The sequence below is a fragment of the Symphalangus syndactylus genome, chromosome 2, assembly GCF_028878055.3.
Source record: "Symphalangus syndactylus isolate Jambi chromosome 2, NHGRI_mSymSyn1-v2.1_pri, whole genome shotgun sequence".
Classification (NCBI taxonomy): domain Eukaryota; kingdom Metazoa; phylum Chordata; class Mammalia; order Primates; family Hylobatidae; genus Symphalangus; species Symphalangus syndactylus.
In genome coordinates, this window is record NC_072424.2 from 86026531 (window position 1) to 86044354 (window position 17824).

Genomic DNA, 17824 nt, shown 5'->3' on the forward strand with positions numbered 1-17824 from the left:
CGGTAGCTCACATATGTAATCCTAGCACTTCAGGAGGCCAAGGTGGGTGGATCACCTGAGGTCAGAAGTTCGAGACCAGCCTGGCCAACATGGCGAAACCCTGTGTCTACTAAAAATACAAAAAATTAGCCGGGCATGGTGGTGCATGCTTGTAACCCCTTTACTCAGGAGGCTGAGGAGAACTGCTTGAGCCCGGGAGGCAGAGATTGCAGTAAGCCGGGATTGCACCACAGTACTCCAGCCCGGGCAAGAGCTAGACACCGTCTCAAAAAAAAAAAAAAAATTCTAATACTAATTAAAAAGTCATGAATGCAAAGATATGTGCGTGCATGTAGGGTGAGAAATAGGAGAATATCTGGTGAGCACAATATATTGAGAGCTAAAGCAAACTAGAATAAAAGCTAAAAGATCTGACCATAATACATGTCAGCTAATTTCTAGCTTAGTTTAACAGATCTTAGTTAAAAGTACTAATATACCACAAAATAACTTGATTACATTATTCTTAGCAATACTGTAATACGAGTAAAACTTTCACATGGATTTAACTCTCAATATATTTAACTGGTCTGATGTTAAATGTGAAGTATTGTGCTTCAAAGGACAACATCAAGAAAGTGAAAAACAACCCAGAGACTGGGAGATATGTGCAAATTATGTATCTGATAGGGAACTCTAAGAGTCTTATATATTCTCGACATAACTCTATAATAAAAAGATGAACCCATTTAAAAACGCAAAAGATCTCAGTAAAGATTTCTCCAAAGAAGATACATAAATGACCAATAAGTACATGAAAAGAAAATCAACATTAGTGGCCATTAGAGAAATAAAAATCAAAACCACAATGCAATACCCCTTCACAAACAGTAGGATAGCTATAATAAAGACAGGCAATATAATAAAGAAGAAAGGCAATTAGTAAGGGTGTGGAGAAAAGTAGAACCTCACATTGCTGTTAAGAATGTAAAATTATGCAGCTGCTTTGGAAAACCAGTCTGCCAATTCCTCAAAAGGTTAAGAAGAGTCATGATATGACCCAGCAATGTACTGGTAGGTATATACTGAAAAGAAATAAAAACACATGCAGACAGAAACCTATGCACAAATGTTCACAGCAGCACTAATAGCCAAAAAGTAGAACAAAATGTCCATCAAATAAGTGTATAAATAAGATGTGGTATAAGCATACAATAGGATATTATTTAGGAATAAAAAGAAATGAAGTAACTGATGCACGTTAGAAAAGCATGAACTGTGAAAACATGTTAAGTGAAACAAGCCAGACACAAAAGATCACATGTTCCGGGCTTCCATTTACGTATGTCCAGAATGGGCAAATCCACAGAGAAAGGAGACTAGCAGCTGGTTGCCATAGGCTGAGTGAGGAAGGGTTGGGGAGAAATCAGCAGTGTCTACTAATAGGGACAGGGTTTCTTTTATTGGGTGATAAAAATGCTCTAAAATTGACTAGTGCTGTAAAATAGTGATGGTTGCACAACTCTGTGAACATATTAAAAACCAGTGAATTATACACTTTAAATGGGTGAATTGCATGGTATGTGAATTATATCTCAATAAAGCTGTTACTAAAAACTAAAGCGGCCGGGCGGGGTGGCTCACGCCTGTAATCCCAGCACTTTAGGAGGCGGAGGTGGGTGGATCACGAGGCCAGGGGATCGAGACCGTCTTGCTAACATGGTGAAACCCCGTCTCTACTAAAAATTAAAAAAAAAAAAAGATAAATTTACAAAAAAAAGCAAAATATACATTCAGCAAAAGTTTATTAAACATTTCCAGTGTGCCACATGGTATGTCAAGCAAAGCCCAAAGCCTATGCATCAAGACACTTCTCGGCTAGATGCGGTGGCTCATGCCTGTAATCCCAGCACTTTGGGAGGCCAAGGCAGGAGGATTACTTGAGGCCAGGAATTCGAGACCAGCCTGGGCAACACAGTGAAACCCCATCCTTACTAAAAAATTTTAAAAATTAGCTGGACATGGTGGCTCATGCCTGTAGTCCCAGCTACTTGGGAGGCTGAGGCAGGAAAATCACTTGAGACCAGGAGTTGGAGGATGTTATAGTATGCTATGATCACGCCACTGCATTTCAGCCTGGGCAACAGAGCAAGGCTCTGTCAATCAATTAATCAGTCAATCTCCTAACCATCTGTAATTTGTATATAGTGAGATATAAATCTTTATTTCCTAATAGACAGACAAATATTTCAACTCCATTGCTGAATTCCTTTCCCACTGAATAACAATGTTATTTTTGTTATGAACTAAATTCCCTATAAATACATGGGTCAAAGTCTAAACTCTATTACATTCCACTAATCTATTTGCCCAACCTAAAGCAATATACACTGCATAACAGTATTTCCCATCAGAGATGGACCACTTAAGATAATAGCTGTGGTGCCATAAGATTATAATGGAGGTGAAAAATTCCTATTGCCTATAGATGTCTTGGTGATCCTGACTCTGTGCAGGCCTAGGCTACTATGTATATTTGTGACTTAATTTTTAAGAAAAAGTTAAAAAAATTTAAATAGAGAAAACCTTATAGAATAAGAATATGAAGAACATATTTTTGTACATTTGTTCAATGTGTTTGTGTTTTAAGCTAAGTGTTATTACAAGAGTCAAAAAGTTAAAAGTAAAAAGTTTAAAAAGTAAGCTAAGGTTAATTTATTATTGAAGAAAAATATTTTATAAATTATAAATTTCAAAGTACAGTGTTTATAAAGCCTGCAGTAATAAACAGTAATGTCCTAAGTCTTCTCATTCACTCGCCACATACTCACTGACTCACCCAGAACAACTTTCAATCCTGCAAGCTCCATTTATGGTAAGTGCCCTATACAGGTGTACCATTTAAAAAATCTTCCATGCTTTAAAAAAAAAAAAAATCTTCCACGCTGTATTTTTTACCATATCTTTTCTATGTTTAGATGCACAAATGCTTCCCACTGTGTTACAACTGCCTGTAGTATTCAGTACAGTAACATGTTGGATAGGCTTGTAGTCTAGGAGCAATAGGCTGTACCATATAGCCTAGGTGTGTAGTAGGCTACACCACCTGGGTTTGTGTGAGTATACTCATATGATGTTTGCACAAACAACGAAATCACCTAAAGATGCATTTCTTAGAATGTATTCTCATCATTAAGTGCCATATGACTACACCACATTGTTTGAATTACTATAGCCTTAAGATATGTTTTGGGCCAGGCGCAGTGGCTCACACCTGTAATCCCAGCACTTTAGGGAGGCCGAGGAGGGTGGATCACCTGAGGTCAGGAGTTTGAGAACAGCCTCGCCAACATGATGAAACCCCGTCTCTACTAAAAATATAAAAAAATTAGCCAAGTGTGGTGGTGGGTGCCTGTAATCCCAGCTACTCGGGAGGCTGAGGCAGGAGAATTGTTTGAACCCAGGAGATGGAGGTTGCAGTGAGCCGACATGATGCCACTGCACTCCAGAGTGAGGCTCAGTCTCAGAAAAAAAAAAAAGAGATGTTTTGATGTCTGGTAGAACAAATACCTGCTGCCCACTAAATACTGAAAATATTTTTTGGTTATTCTTGAGCTTTTTCTGATTCTAAAGCTCATAAATAAATCTGCAACTTTATAAACACCCCTACTGAAATTTCTACTAGAATCTTATGAATTTATAAATAAGTTAGAACATACTGCTCTACTTCCTGCAGGTCTCTGCTAATGTCACTTAGAGCGAGGCCTTCCCTTGTGCTCTATATGAGAGTGGCTCCCCTGGCACTTCCTACTTCCCTTAGTTTAGCTTTGTTTTTTTTTAGAGCTTCTCATCATCTGACATCTATATATTTTACTATATTTTTCCTGCCTTCTCTTCAACAACCCCCTCCCCCGCAATTTACCTAATAGGATATAAGCACCATAAAAGAGGGAACCTTAATTTGTTCATAGCTCTACCTGTAACTCCTAGAACACAAAGAGCGAGCTAAAATGTTCATAAAATAAACAAATCTTCAAAAGTAAACACGCCAAACGAGGAATACAGTATTACAAGGAATACAGTATTACACTTTTTTTTTTTTTTTTTGAGACAGGTTCTGGCTCTGGTGCCCATGCTGGAGTGCAGTGGCGAGACTACAGCTCACTGCAACCTCTGCCTCCTGGGCTCAAGTGATCCTCTTGCGTCAGCCTCCTGAGTGCTAGGACTACAGGTGCATGTCACCATGCCTGGCTAATTTTTGTATTTTTGGTAGTGATGGGGTTTTGCATGTTGCCCAGGCTGGGCTCGAACTCCTTGGCTTAAGTGATCCACCTGCGCTGGCCTCCTAAAGTGCTGGGATTATAGCGTAAGCCACTGCACCTGGCCCCTCTTTATTTAGGTCTTATTTTGTCTTTTGGTAAAGTTTGAGAGCTTTCTTAACACAGATTTTGTATTTCTAGTTTTATTCATATTTAAAAATTTTGGAAGAGATGTGGCCTCACTATGTTGCCCAGGCTGGTCTTGAACTGCTGGGCTCAAGAGATCCTCATGACTCAGCCTACCAAAGTACTGGGATTATAGGCATGAGCCACCATGCCCAGCCTTCTTTACATTTTTGTTGCAATGCTATGATCTGCATATTTTGTGCTCATATGCAGCCACTTTTATCTTAAGCTAGAAACAGAAAAAAAAAACCCAAAACCCTTATTAAACTTGAGAAATGAGTACAGACTAGCCTTCATCTAGTTCAGGACTCCTACCATACCCAAACCTTTTTACCTACTTTCTAGTCACAAAATAACTTTTCATCATTCTGAGCACACCATGTCCTGCCATGACTCCTTGCCTCTGATGTCATTCTGAGGCAGGGCTGAAATGAGAGACATCAGAGTGAGACCTTGCTTTAATTTATTTTGATGCCAAAGCTACCAAATTCTATTCTAAGAGAAGATCAGGCATGTAACAGTGTTTTTAAATTGCAGGCAGCAACCCATTAGTGGATCATGGCCATCATTTAAAAACGCTAATCTGAAGAATATCGGCACATATCACACAGAGTGGGGTCATTACTGCTTTATGAAACTTCTGTTACATGAACATATGTGTGATGAAAAAAACTTATGTGTCACTAAAACAAAATTGGAAATACACTGACATTTATAAAATGTATCGAGGAAGAGAAACTTGGCTTAAGTGTGTGGAGAGGGGAAGATGGAATAGGACGATGAGGGAAAGGAAGGAAGTAATAGCAAGAAGGTTCTAAGAAGTGTTATTAAAGTGTGAGTCAGTAAAGACCTCAACTGGGCCAAAGTAGACAAGAGAAAGAGTTCTAAGGAAAATTTACACAGACTCTACCCCTATAAAATGACACTGAACTATATGAAAAAAAGAAATCATATTTGCTTTTACCCATTTTATTCAATATCATTTTCCTGAGAAATATTAAACATTAAAACTTGGAATGTTTTGCTTTAAAGTTGCATTACAAATCATTCTTACCTTGCTCTCTCTTTCTAATTCACTTCGCAGCCATTCAAAGTCACTGTATCTTCTTCTAACAGTAGATTCTTTCAGCTTGAAAATAGGAAGATTTGTCTGAAACAAAAAAAGTTACTCCTAAATTGAAGCACATTAAGGAAACTTCAAAAAAATGAGGGAACGGGGGAATCTAGGCTTGCCAATTGATAATATGGCAAGCCTGATTACCTTAACAAAAGAAATCATGACTTTCTTTTTCTTTTTTTGAGACAGAATCTCGCTCTGTCGCCTAGGCTGGAGTGCAATAGCACGATCTCGGTTTGCTGCAACCTCCACCTCCCAGGTTCAAATGATTTTTCCGCCTCAGCCTCCCAAGTAGCTGGGATTACAGGCACTCACCATCATGCCCAGCTAATTTTTGTATTTTTGTAGAGATGGAGTTTTACCATGTTGTCCAGGCTGGTCTTGAACTCCTGACCTCAGGTGATCCGCCCGCCTCGGCCTCCCAAAGTGCTGGGATTACAGGCATGAGCCACCGCACCCGGCCGAAATCATGACGTTTTTAAAATGACCCATTACAAAATAAAACTTTGCTAGTTCCTTTTTTTTTTTGAGACAGAGTCTCACTTTGTTGCCCAGGCAGTGATGCGATCTTGGCTCACTGAAACCTCCGCCTCCTAGGGTCAAGTGATTCTCCTGCCTCAGCCTCCCAAGTAGCTGGGATTATAGGCACCCGCCACCAGGCCTGGCTAATTTTCTTGTATTTTTAGTAGAGGTGGGGTTTCACCATGTTGGCCAGGCTGGTGGTCTCAAACTCCTGAACTCAAGTGATCTGCCGCCTCAGCCTCCCAAAGTGCTAGGCTTACAGGCCTGAGCCACTGCCTGGCCCACTAGTTCTTTAAAAGTATTTACACAAGAATACAACTTTTAAATGTACCTTTGCGTGCATGCTTTTGGATATCATTCTGCCTGAGGTTATTTGCATAAATGTAGGTCATTTTCCTATTATATCAGTGAGCTTTAAAAATATCAACTAAGCAGGGGTGAAAAAAGGCTAGCTCTTGACTATTCTCTAGCTTAGCTAGTACCTCAGCAAACAGTCCTCATAGGGGAAATATACCTTACCTTTTAATTTTTAAAATTTTATTTTCTTGGTGCTCATTCATTATAGCAAAACCCCAACTTATGTCTCAATGCCTATCACACTGCCCGTTGATGTAGAAATTCTTTTTCTTCTCCCAGAGACAGGGTCTCACTCCATTGCCCAGGCTGGATTTAAACTCCTAAGGCTCCAGCAATCCTCTCACCTTGGCCTCCCGGGTAGCTGGGACTGCAGGGTCATATCACTGTGCTGGCTCACTTAACTACTTTTTTTGATTTTATTTTTCTTTTTGGAGGCAGAGTCTCGCTCTGTTGCCCAGGCTGGAGTGCAGTGGCGTGATCTCGGCTCCCTGCAATCTCCGCTGCCTGGGTTCACGCCATTCTCCTGCCTCAGCCTCCCAAATAGCTGGAACTACAGCTGCCCGCCACCACGGCCGGCTAATTTTTTGTATTTTTAGTGGAGACGGGGTTTCACTGTGTTAGCCAGGATGGTCTCCATCTCCTGACTTCGTGATCTGCCCACCTTAGCCTCCGAAAGTGCTGGGATTACAGGCGTGACCCACCACGCCTGGCCCACTTAGCTGCTTTTAAATGAAACCAAAATATTTTGTTATGAGGACTAGATTAGATCTTGCATAATAAAAGACCTAAATAAAACATTATTCTTAATGGCCTTCTAAAATATGCCAAGAAGAGCAGGGAAAGTGCTGCATACAGTGTCTGTGGGTCTTACCACTAGTAGGAAATTAAACCGTACTCAGTAGACCAAGCTCATAAACCCAGAGCTCTAAAGGCAAAGGGCAAGTTTAAGAACTGAAAACATAACACCCAGTACTTTGAAGTTACACCAGAATATAAGAAAATTTCTGGAGACTGTTCTTTATAAGATTGCAAAGGCTACTTGTTGCCACTTCAGTCAACTTCTAAATTTAAAAAAACTAACAAGAAAGATTTCTATTATCTTTTACTGGATCCCCTTTAAAGAAAAAATATGCAGCAGGGCGCGGTGGCTCACGACTGTAATCCAGCTCTTTGGGAGGTGGAGGTGGGCCGATCACAAGGTCAGGATTCGAGACCAGCCTGGGCAAGAGATCAGCCTGGCTAATACGGTGAAACCCTGTCTCTACTAAAAATACAAAACTTAGCTGGGCATGATGGCGGGCGCCTGCAATCCCAGCTACTTGGGAGACTGAGGCAGGAGAACTGCTTGAACCCGGGAGGTGGGGGTGGCAGTGAGCTGAAGATCGCTCCACTGCACTCTAGCCTGAGTGACAGAGCAAGACTCTGACTCAAAAAAAAAAAAAAAAAAAAAAAAAAAAAAAAAAAAAAAAAGATGCTACCAAATCCAATAAAAAATGGTTTATGACTAAAAACACTAAAGACTATTAGGAGTGGTATGAGACCAGTATTTTATCATTAAGAATAGATTTTAGGCTGGGCATGGTGGCTCATGCCTGTAATCCTAGTGCTTTGGGAGGCTGAGATGGGAGGACTGCTTGAGGCCAAGAGTTACCAGCCTGGGAAACATAAGAAGATTCCATCTCTACAAAAAATAAAATAAATTTACTGGGTATGGTGGCATGTGCCTGTAGTCCTAACTACTTGGGAGGCTGAGGTGGGAGGATCTCTTGAGCCCAGGAGTCAGGAGTTCAAGACTGTAGTGAACTATGATTGCACCACTGCACTCCAGCATGGGCAACAAATGAGACCCTCTCTCAAAAAAAAAAAAAAAAAAAGAGAAGAAAGATTTTATTTTATTTGAGACAGGGTCTCACTCTGTAACCCAGGCTGGAGAGCAGCAGCATGATCATGGCGGGGTCAAATGATTTCTCCCACCTCAACCCCCTGTGTAGCTGAGACTACAGGCACATGCCATCACACCTGGCTAATTTTTGTACTTTTAGTGAGACAGGGTTTCACCATGTTGCTCAGGCTGGTCTTGAACTCCTGAGTACAAGCAATCCATCTGTATTGGACTTCTAAAGTGCTGGGATTACAGGCATGAACCACCGTGCCCAGCCAAAAAGATTTTAAAATGTGTAAAATATCACAAAGTTTGTAGGAGACAGAAATGACTTAACACAATAACTGACGCCATACCCTACCAAAAATATTACTCAACACTACATATTCTCTTAGATTATATTCGGTCCGTTAATTCAGACTTTGAACTAATTAGCACAGAATTTGCATAGAACTCTCAAGTGTTTTACAATTGGAAGAAAAAAGTTAAGTGCCACCTGAAGGAAAGACTGGCTTCCTACTGTGTATACAGGGACATCATCTTGTAATATTCACTCCTAAGAAAATTCTACTTATTTGTTAAGCTTAATGCCACTGGTAAGTAGCTGTCATTCAGCACAAGAAAAGCTTTTTATTCAGGACCTTAAATCCATTTTGTAGTGGTCTCAATTTTTTCCTAAGTGTATTAACTTCTGTATGTTGTATACCTTATAGCTTAGAATTTTCAACAGATGCTATTGGGCATAACAGTGTATAGGTTTCAAGCATGAAACCAAATCTCACAAGAGATTTAAAAGCACTTGAATTTTCTTTCCCAGGTAACCACAACATTTGTTCATTGTGTTAATGACTAAGGAAAAAATTGCACCTAACAAGACTCTTATTATACTAAAAGTCAAGCTTATATTTAAAGATGCTGGCTTGTTGTACAGAGGGTATTCTCATTCCCCAGAGGGAATAAAATTAGGTCCCCTGGAGAGTAGAATAATCCCCAGAAAGAAAGCACTGGATTATTTCTCTCTAATTTCTTCTATTGGCTTTTTAACCAAGTTCACCCTTCCACATTAAAATATTAAGTCTTTGTAAGTGTCTTAAAGATAAAAAGGCCTTCACAGAGTTGAGTGTTTTCTGCAGGTGAGATTTTACATTCTGAATTCCCTCCTCTCAAATTACTTTACAAAGGGGATTAACTGCTCTCTTTATTCAAATACATTAAGATCAAGCTTGTGAAAACAGTTCCCTAAGAATTTTCATACTTCTGGGTACGGAAGTCTATAAAGTTAATCTCTGAAACAACATATCAAGCTTACAGGTACAATGTTGAGAGAAGAGTGCCAATTCAGCTCATTTTACCTTCCATTTTCCCTTTTGAACTTTTGACACAATCATGATTATATCTGATTCACTCTAATAGAAAGGGGAGGGGTGAGGGAGAAAAGTCCTTTCCCTTCTATGATTAGCTAATAGTTTGATAGTTTATATACTTAAATTTAGAGGACCATGATTAGCTTAAGAAAGTTCTTTTAGTTTTCTTAACTGGTTATGATTTCTCTTTTTGCATGAGGACTGCTTTAGAGTTTAAAGTCACATCAAGAAATTCAAACATCACTTGCCCATTACATATGCAGTGGTTAACTTAGCCTGTTAAACGTCTTCCTGATCATTACAAGGACTTGTAATTCAATTTAACTGATTAAAATAACTAAGTGCAAAATGTGGGGTTTTTTTTGTTGTTGTTTGTTTAAGGTACTGAACTATCACTGCTGAAACTCCTGTGACTGGTCACTTTCAATTTATTTAACTTTTATAAAATGATTGAAGGGAGAGGTTTTTTACCTACAGCTTCAGGAGGACTAAACTATTATTTACTGATCATCTATAAAAGGGTACCATGCTGGATAAGGGAGAATCATTATTTATAATGATGAATAAGATGCAGACCCGGCCCTTATGAAACATACACCAATCAAGAAGTTTAGAAAATAAGCATATAAAAAGTTGAATTTCCATGGTTAAAAATACTACAAACTGGCTGGGCACAATGGCTCAAGCCTGTAATCCCTGTACTTTGGAAGGCTGAGGTGGGAGGATCACCGGAGTTTGAGACCAGGCTGGGCAACATGGTGAGACCCCCATCTCTACAAAAAATAAAAAATTAGCTGGGCAGGCTGGGCGTGGTGGCTCATGCCTGTAATCCCAGCACTTTGGGAGGCCGAGGCGGGTGGATCATCTGAGGTCAGGAGTTCGCGACCAGCCTGGCCAATATGGTGAAACCCTGTCTCTACTAAAAATACAAAAATTAGCCAGGCATGGTGGCGGATGCCTGTAATCCCAGCTACTTGGGATGCTGAGGCAGAACGCTTGAACCCGGGAGGCGGAGACTGCAGTGAACCAAGATCGCGCCACTGCACTCCAGCCTGGGCAACAAGAGTGAAACTGTTTAAAAAAAATAATAAAATTTTCTGGGCATGGTGGCACATGCCTGTAGTGGGAAGATAAGGTGTCAGGGTGGCTTCAGCCTTCGAGGCTGAGGCTGCATGAGCTGTGATCATATCACTCACTATACTTCAGCCTGGGTGACAGAGGGAGACGGTCTCAAAAAAAGAGGGGCATTTTGGTGAATACATTATCCATTACTCTATTAAATGCACTTAACTTTTGAATGAACAATTTCAATGGGAATTAATCCTACAAATATTTCCACACATACAAAAATATTTTAGCATTGTTTGTAATAGAAACAAAAAAAAAACAAAAAAGACCAGAAACAATAAATCTTACATTACAAACTTATATTACACAGCTTTTTACAAAATATAAATCAGCCATAGGTTAATCAGAAAAGCTGTCTAGAATGTATGACATGTAAAAAGTTTCAGGCCGGGTGCGGTGGCTTATGCCTATAATCCCAGCACTTTGGGAGGCCGAGGCGGGTGGATCACTTGAGGTCAGGGGTTCAGGAACAGCCTGGCCAACACAGTGAAACCCCATCTCTACTAAAAATACAAACATTAGCCAGGCGAGGTGGCATGAGCCTATAAGTCCTGCTGCTCCAGAGGCTATGGCAGGATAATCGCTTGAACCCGGGAGGCGGAGGTTGCAGTGAGGTGAGATCATGCCACTGCACTCCAGCCTGGGCGACAGGGCGAGACTCCACCTCAAAAAAAAAAAAAAAAAGTTTCAGAACAGTATATTATATAGCATAATGCCATTTGTATAATATGAAAAGCACGGAAGAACTGACAATTGATTTGGCCTGGATTCATTCATTCTTTCCCTTCCTTTTCTTTCCTTTCCTCAGTCTCTCTGCTTCCCCTCCCTCCCTTTAGAGACAGGGTCTCCCTAAGTTGCTCAGGCTGGTCTTGAACTCCTGGGCTCAAGGGATCCTTCCACCTCAGCCTCCCAAAGTGCTGGAATATGAGGTGTGAGCCACTGCATACGGCCAGCCAGGACTCTTTTTTGTTTTGTTTGTTTTTGAGACAGACTTTCGCTCTTGTCGCCCATGCTAGAGGAAAACGGCGCGAGTGCAATGGCCTCAACCAGGACTCTTTTAACACAGAGCTAGCCATACTATAAGACAGTTGAAAATGGTGAAAATAGTGTGAGCTAAATGCAGAGAAGAAACAAGTACAGGGTATATTTAGTATATAATTCTTGAATATTCTAAAGCATAGGGAATGATGGGAAATAAAACTGAAAAGTTTAAATTGCACTCTAAATATGGGGCTAGGGTGACTACCTGTGAGCACCAGAAGTTAATAAATATGTTTGAATAGAAAAATGATAGCTATGAACAGAAAAACTAGAACAGAGAAGTTACTACAGAATAAGAAGCCACAGATGAACTACATGTAGGATTAAGGTTTAGAATTAAGAACAGATGGCTCTAGTTGATTTTTAGGTTTATCTGCTTTGAAATGTATGGACAAGAGTCAGACTACTGAGGCAAATTATAGCAAAAATCCCATAAAGGTTTTACCTTGGATGCCATTTTAAATGCTCTAGATTTACCCAGAAAGAATGCTGAATTCTGAAATTAAATGTAAATCAGGCTTAAATATTGTTAACTTACTTTAAGATGACTAAAACTTTTGAAATTTAAACAGCAAGATTTAGTATTCTCTCACCCTAATATTCATATTTTCCCCCTAATTTTAAGAGAAGTTGCTTAGTATCAGGCTGAGTATAAAGTGGAAGCCACAATTTTCTTCCTAGCTACTGTTCATTTTATTTCTTAACAGGTAAAAGTGTTAAATACAACCATCTGTATGAAATAATATTTGTAGGAAATACAAGAAATATGTTATTTGTGGGAAATAACATAGATCAGCCGATATGGGCACAGTGATCACAGACAGGTAAGATGGGAGACAAGCAAAAGTAAAGTACAGCATGGGGCAAGAACCAAAAACTAAGCCACAGCCTTCATCTATTTGTATAGGTATATACTAGTAAATGCTGAAGAAGATGAGTTTGAGTAACCCTGGACTACTTTAGACTTTAATTTTGTTCATGGAGTTCAAAAGTTCTGCAAATCACGTTTCATTATAAATCTGAAGCAAAGACAGAGGCTCAAATAATCTGGATGGCTCTCAAGGGTTCTATATAAGAAACCCAATATTAACAGTCACTTAAAGCTATGTCAGGGCCCAAACTAACATTAAAAGAGCAGAGAACTGTAATTATCTGCATCTCAAAAAAGTTAAGTTGGTTTCCTGGAATCCACTGAGTCTATAAAACTATCTTATTCCACATTCAAAATATGCCTTTGTTAATTGTTATTTGCCAAATGCTAGCTAATTTGTTACCACTACTTAGTAACATTTCTTTGGAAAACTATAAAATAGATTACCAACATTATCAAAGAAGACAGGAAAAAAAAGAGGGTCTCCCTGTGCTGCCAAGGGTGGAGTACAGAGGCAAGATCCTAGCGCGCTACAGGCACTCAGGCTGGAGGAATCCTCCCACCTCTGGTGGTGTTTTTTTTTGTTTTGTTTTGTTTTGTTTTGTTTTTTTCTGAGACAGTCTCCCTTGTCACTCAGGCTGGTGTGCAATGGCATGATATCGGCTCACTGCAACCTCCACCTCCTGCCTCAGCCTTCCGAGTAGCTGGGATTACATTACAGGCACGCGCCACCATGCTCGGTTAATTTTTTTTATCTTTAGTAGAGACGGGGTTTCACCATGTTGGCCAGGCTAGTCTTGAACTCCTGACCTCGTGATCCACCCGCCTCAACCTCCCAAAGTGCTGAGATTACCGGCGTGAGCCACTGCACTCAGCCCTCTGGTTGTTTCTTTAGTCACCTTTAATCTAGAAGAGTCACCCCCTGTCTTGTTGTCATTCAAGACACTGACAATAAAGAGTTCAGAGCAACATTCTACATTTGGGTTTGTCTGTTTCCTCATGACCAGCTTTGTTTTGCATTGTTGGCAGTAACGTTCCTAAATGGCAGGAATGTTGATGCTTTCCATCAGAAGGCACATAATGTCAGTTTGTCCCATTACCGCGTCACTTGGTAAGGAGAGGTCAGATTCCTCCAACAGTTACCTTTTCCCCGCCTTTTAATACCTTTTTCTTGAACCAGCCCTTCATAATAAAATTTATTGTCATTTAGAATTTGCCTAGCTAATTCGAACTTACAAAACTATCAGACCACAAAATAAACTCTGCTTCTTAGAGAATTCACATTTTTAGGTGAAGTTATTTATCTAACTTTAACCATTAGGATAGAGATTGCTTTACTGAAGGAAAGCCCCACTCCCTGCCAAATACAGTATGAATATACCGATGTATTAAGTACAGAATGTTCTCAATTTGTTGATTTAATAAACAGAATTAAACAAGGGTTTATAGTCTACTTGGATATTTGTACTCTTCTGGAGAAATTCGGGGTAATACTCAAGCTGCTGGGTATCTTGCTTTTCTTTTCTTTTTTTTTTTTTTTGAGACAGAGTCTCGCTCTATCGCCCAGGCTGGAGTGCAACGGTGCAATCTCGGCTCACTGCAAGCTCCGCCTCCCAGGTTCACGCCATTCTCCTGCCTCAGCCTCTCCCAGTAGCTGGGACTACAGGCGCCCGCCACCACGTCCGGCTAATTTTTTGTATTTTTAGTAGAGACAGGGTTTCACTGTGGTCTCGATCTCCTGACCTCGTGATCCACCCGCCTCGGCCTCCCAAAGTGCTGGGATTACAAGCGTGAGCCACCGTGCCCGGCCTGAGTATCTTGCTTTTCATTTGCAAGATGAGAATACATTTTGCTTGGCTCATGAAAAAGTGATGAAATAATTACAAGATCCTGGGACATTCAAAGAACTAGAAAAGAACAAGACTAAAAACCTGAAGAGAATTGTTCAATGTTATTTTGTTGCTATTTGTTCTAATATACCAGGAACAAAACTGCAAAGCAATAAAATGTTAAAAGAGATATGTGTATGCCGGATACTCTTAAACTACTATTTTTATAAAAGAGAAACCAGCCATTTTCCACAAAAAGTATTACTAATCACACAGGGTAAGATCATCAGGAATACAAATGGATATTATATACTAAGGAAAAGATTTCTGAAACCATAGTATAGAGGTCTAAAACAAGTGCTCCCTTCAAGTCTAAGCACAGGAAACTACCACATTATTGGTCTCCAAAAAGGTAGGTCTTATACACTTACACAGGCTGACCTATTAAAGTCAGCAGCTCACAGATACCCTATATGTTACCTGATTATCACTGATAGCCAAGCAGAAAACCAAGCCTCAAAATGTGATCACCTGAATATAGCTTAACAATAGATATTAGAAAAATGTTTACTAGGTGTTTCTAGTATTTCTTCAGATAGTGTCATGTGTACATTTGAAAAGAGACTGGCAACAACATCAAAAGTATATTCAATAGGCCATACTCTATTCAACCAATCCTAAGAGATGTAAATGGATGCCCCACTACAGTTCTCATTAAACAGCTGCATTTCTCCAAATATCTACATCTAGAGATAAAAGATAAACTGAGAAGTGCTTAAGCTATTGCTTCGCCCTTCAGTACTTTTGATACCTGTTTTACCCAATCTGAAACAGCATGAATAACTGAAGATATGGTTTATAACCTAGATGAACTCTTAATAAGGCTGAGAAGAAGTCATTTAAATGAAGAATAAGCTTTTAGTCCAGAGAACCTTTGAAATGTAGATTGTCACTAAGCCAACGTATTTAGTTTCTTTCTTTAAAAAATAAGGACATGCCTTCCAGTGATACAATTCCCCATTATTTTAAAAGAAGTATCCTTTATGGTATAATTTCCAAAACAGTAGAGAATAAATTATCTAGACTAGCTTAAATGCATAAACCAAGGAATTCCAGATACTTTTCCTACAATGTCCATATTCTTCATTTGTGAATTAGCAACAAGACTCATTGGAGAGCTCACACAAGGTTTTCAATGAGTAATCTCTAATGAAAACTGTGCAGTAATAATTCTATTTTAAAGGAAAATTAATTCATAACAATTCATGAAGATTTACATAATCCTACAGGCTTATGCTGAAATAAAACTGTCTATTAATAGTCTAACACCTTTTTTGGACAATCTTTAAAATGCAAAACTATTTTCTGGTATCTTCCCAACTTGTCCAATCCTAAGAAACACACTCAAGTGACACCAACTAGAGAATCTCATGCAACTGATCTAGGGTGGAATCTGAACATCAGTATTTTCAAATGATTCTCAAGTGCATCCAGGGTCAAGAACTGCTGTCCTAGGAGTTCGAGACCAGCCTGGCCAACATGCTGAAACCCCATCTCTACTAAAAATACAAAAATTAGCCGGGCATGGTGGCACACGCCTGTAATCCCAGCTACTCAGGAGGCTGAGGCAGGAGAATCGCTTGAGCCCAGGAGGCGGAGGTTGCAGTGAGCCAAGGTTGTTCCACTGCACTCCAGCCTGGCTGACAGAGCGAATAACTGCTGCCCTAGACTTAACAAATGTGAAAGATTTTGTACAATCACCAAGTAATTCTGGTTTAGCTTAGCTGGGACAGATATGGGCGATAATATTTTACCTCTTTAAGGGCAGTGATCTGGAATAATACTGTGAGAATGGAGTGTAAAGTCATTATAAGTAAAACTATGATGTGGAAGCCAGTTAAAGAATATTGGTTAAGAAGCTCTATTCAGTAAGTACTCGTATTTTCTAAGCTTCTACACATGGCGCATCAGGTAGCTATGGACTACAGGGATCTCAAGACATCCTCCTCAAGGGTTATATTTACATTACATTTACAGTGTAAAGGGGGGGTGGGAAGGGGAGAGTGGAATACTCTTCCAAGATTCATTACATGTAGCATTTACAGCCACAATTTATCACACGGCTCTTTGATGTTTGAATGAAAGGGTGAAGACCAGTATTTGAGTACTCAGGGCAAAATTAAAATATATAAAAAACATACATATATATATAAATATATATATATATATAAAACATATACATGTGCCAGCTGGGTGCGGTGGCTCACACCTGTAATCCCAGCACTTTGGGAGGCTGAGGTGGGCAGATCACCTGAGGTCAGGAGTTCAAGACCAGCCTGGCCAACATGGCAAAACCCGTCTCTACCAAAAGTATAAAAATTAGCCAGGCGTGGAGGCATGTGCCTGTAGTTCCAGCTACTCGGAGGCTGAGGCAGGAGAATCGCTTGAACCCAAGAGGCGGAGGTTGCGGTGAGCCAAAATTGCACCACTGCACTCTAGCCTGGGCAACAGAGTGAGACTCTGTCTCAACAAAACAAAACAAAACAAAACAAAACAAAACAAAACATTAACATATACATGTGAATATATTGAGTTTGCATGGTGGACTTATAAAAGATATCCTTACAATTAAAAAACATACATACTGACTTGTAGATACTCCATTTCAGTATATAGCCTTTTAGATTTTTATATATACAAATCTTATTTTTATTAAATATATTATCAGTTTCTCATATCATTAACATGATTATATATAGACATCCCTGGGTGAGAGGCTGTATAGTACAATGATGAAGCACACAGTTCTGCAACTAGAAAATCTGGCTTTAATCTGAATTCCTGCATTAACCAGCTATCTAACTCTGGGCAAAATGCAATGGATGAAAACTGGATGAAGCCTTGATACAAATCCAGGGAGTTTAAATATTTTCCTTAGGATAAACCCTAAAGGTGAAATTACTAGGCCAAAGACCATAAATGTTAAGTCTTCAAGTTGTCCTCCAGAAAGGCTACTTTGCTATAGAATGAGAAGGAACACTGCAGTCGTAGTAGCTACTTTGGTAGCCTACAACAAACCACGACACTCAATATTTAAATATCTTTCTGTATCCTCTCTCACAATGGCTTGGCCACGTGACTGCCTTTGATCAAACATTTGTGAATTGGGGCCTGTCTTCTTGGAACATTTGTCCAGAAAGACATTCTCCCTTGCGATCCTGTCACCGTTATTCTGTGAGAAGTCTAGCTCACCCCATGAAGGAGAACTGACAGCCTGATCTACATCCCC

The 17824-nt window shown here is 39.7% G+C and overlaps 1 protein-coding gene across 7 annotated transcripts in view; it reads right to left on the reverse strand.

Moving 5' to 3' along the window:
- The window catches only part of SNX3 (sorting nexin 3), a 52894-nt gene that overhangs the window by 8816 nt on the left and 26254 nt on the right, over window positions 1–17824 (reverse strand). For 5 of the 7 annotated variants that reach the window (XM_063630815.1, XM_055260600.2, XM_055260609.2 and 2 more), the window contains exon 2: window positions 5479–5574. The exons of 1 other annotated variant lie outside the window; for it this stretch is intronic. In XM_063630815.1, the coding sequence (XP_063486885.1) occupies window positions 5479–5574 (96 nt within the window). Of the gene's footprint in view, window positions 1–4762; window positions 4850–5478; window positions 5575–17824 lie in introns of all 7 variants that reach the window. One more of the 7 variants, XM_063630842.1, reaches the window with a different exon arrangement.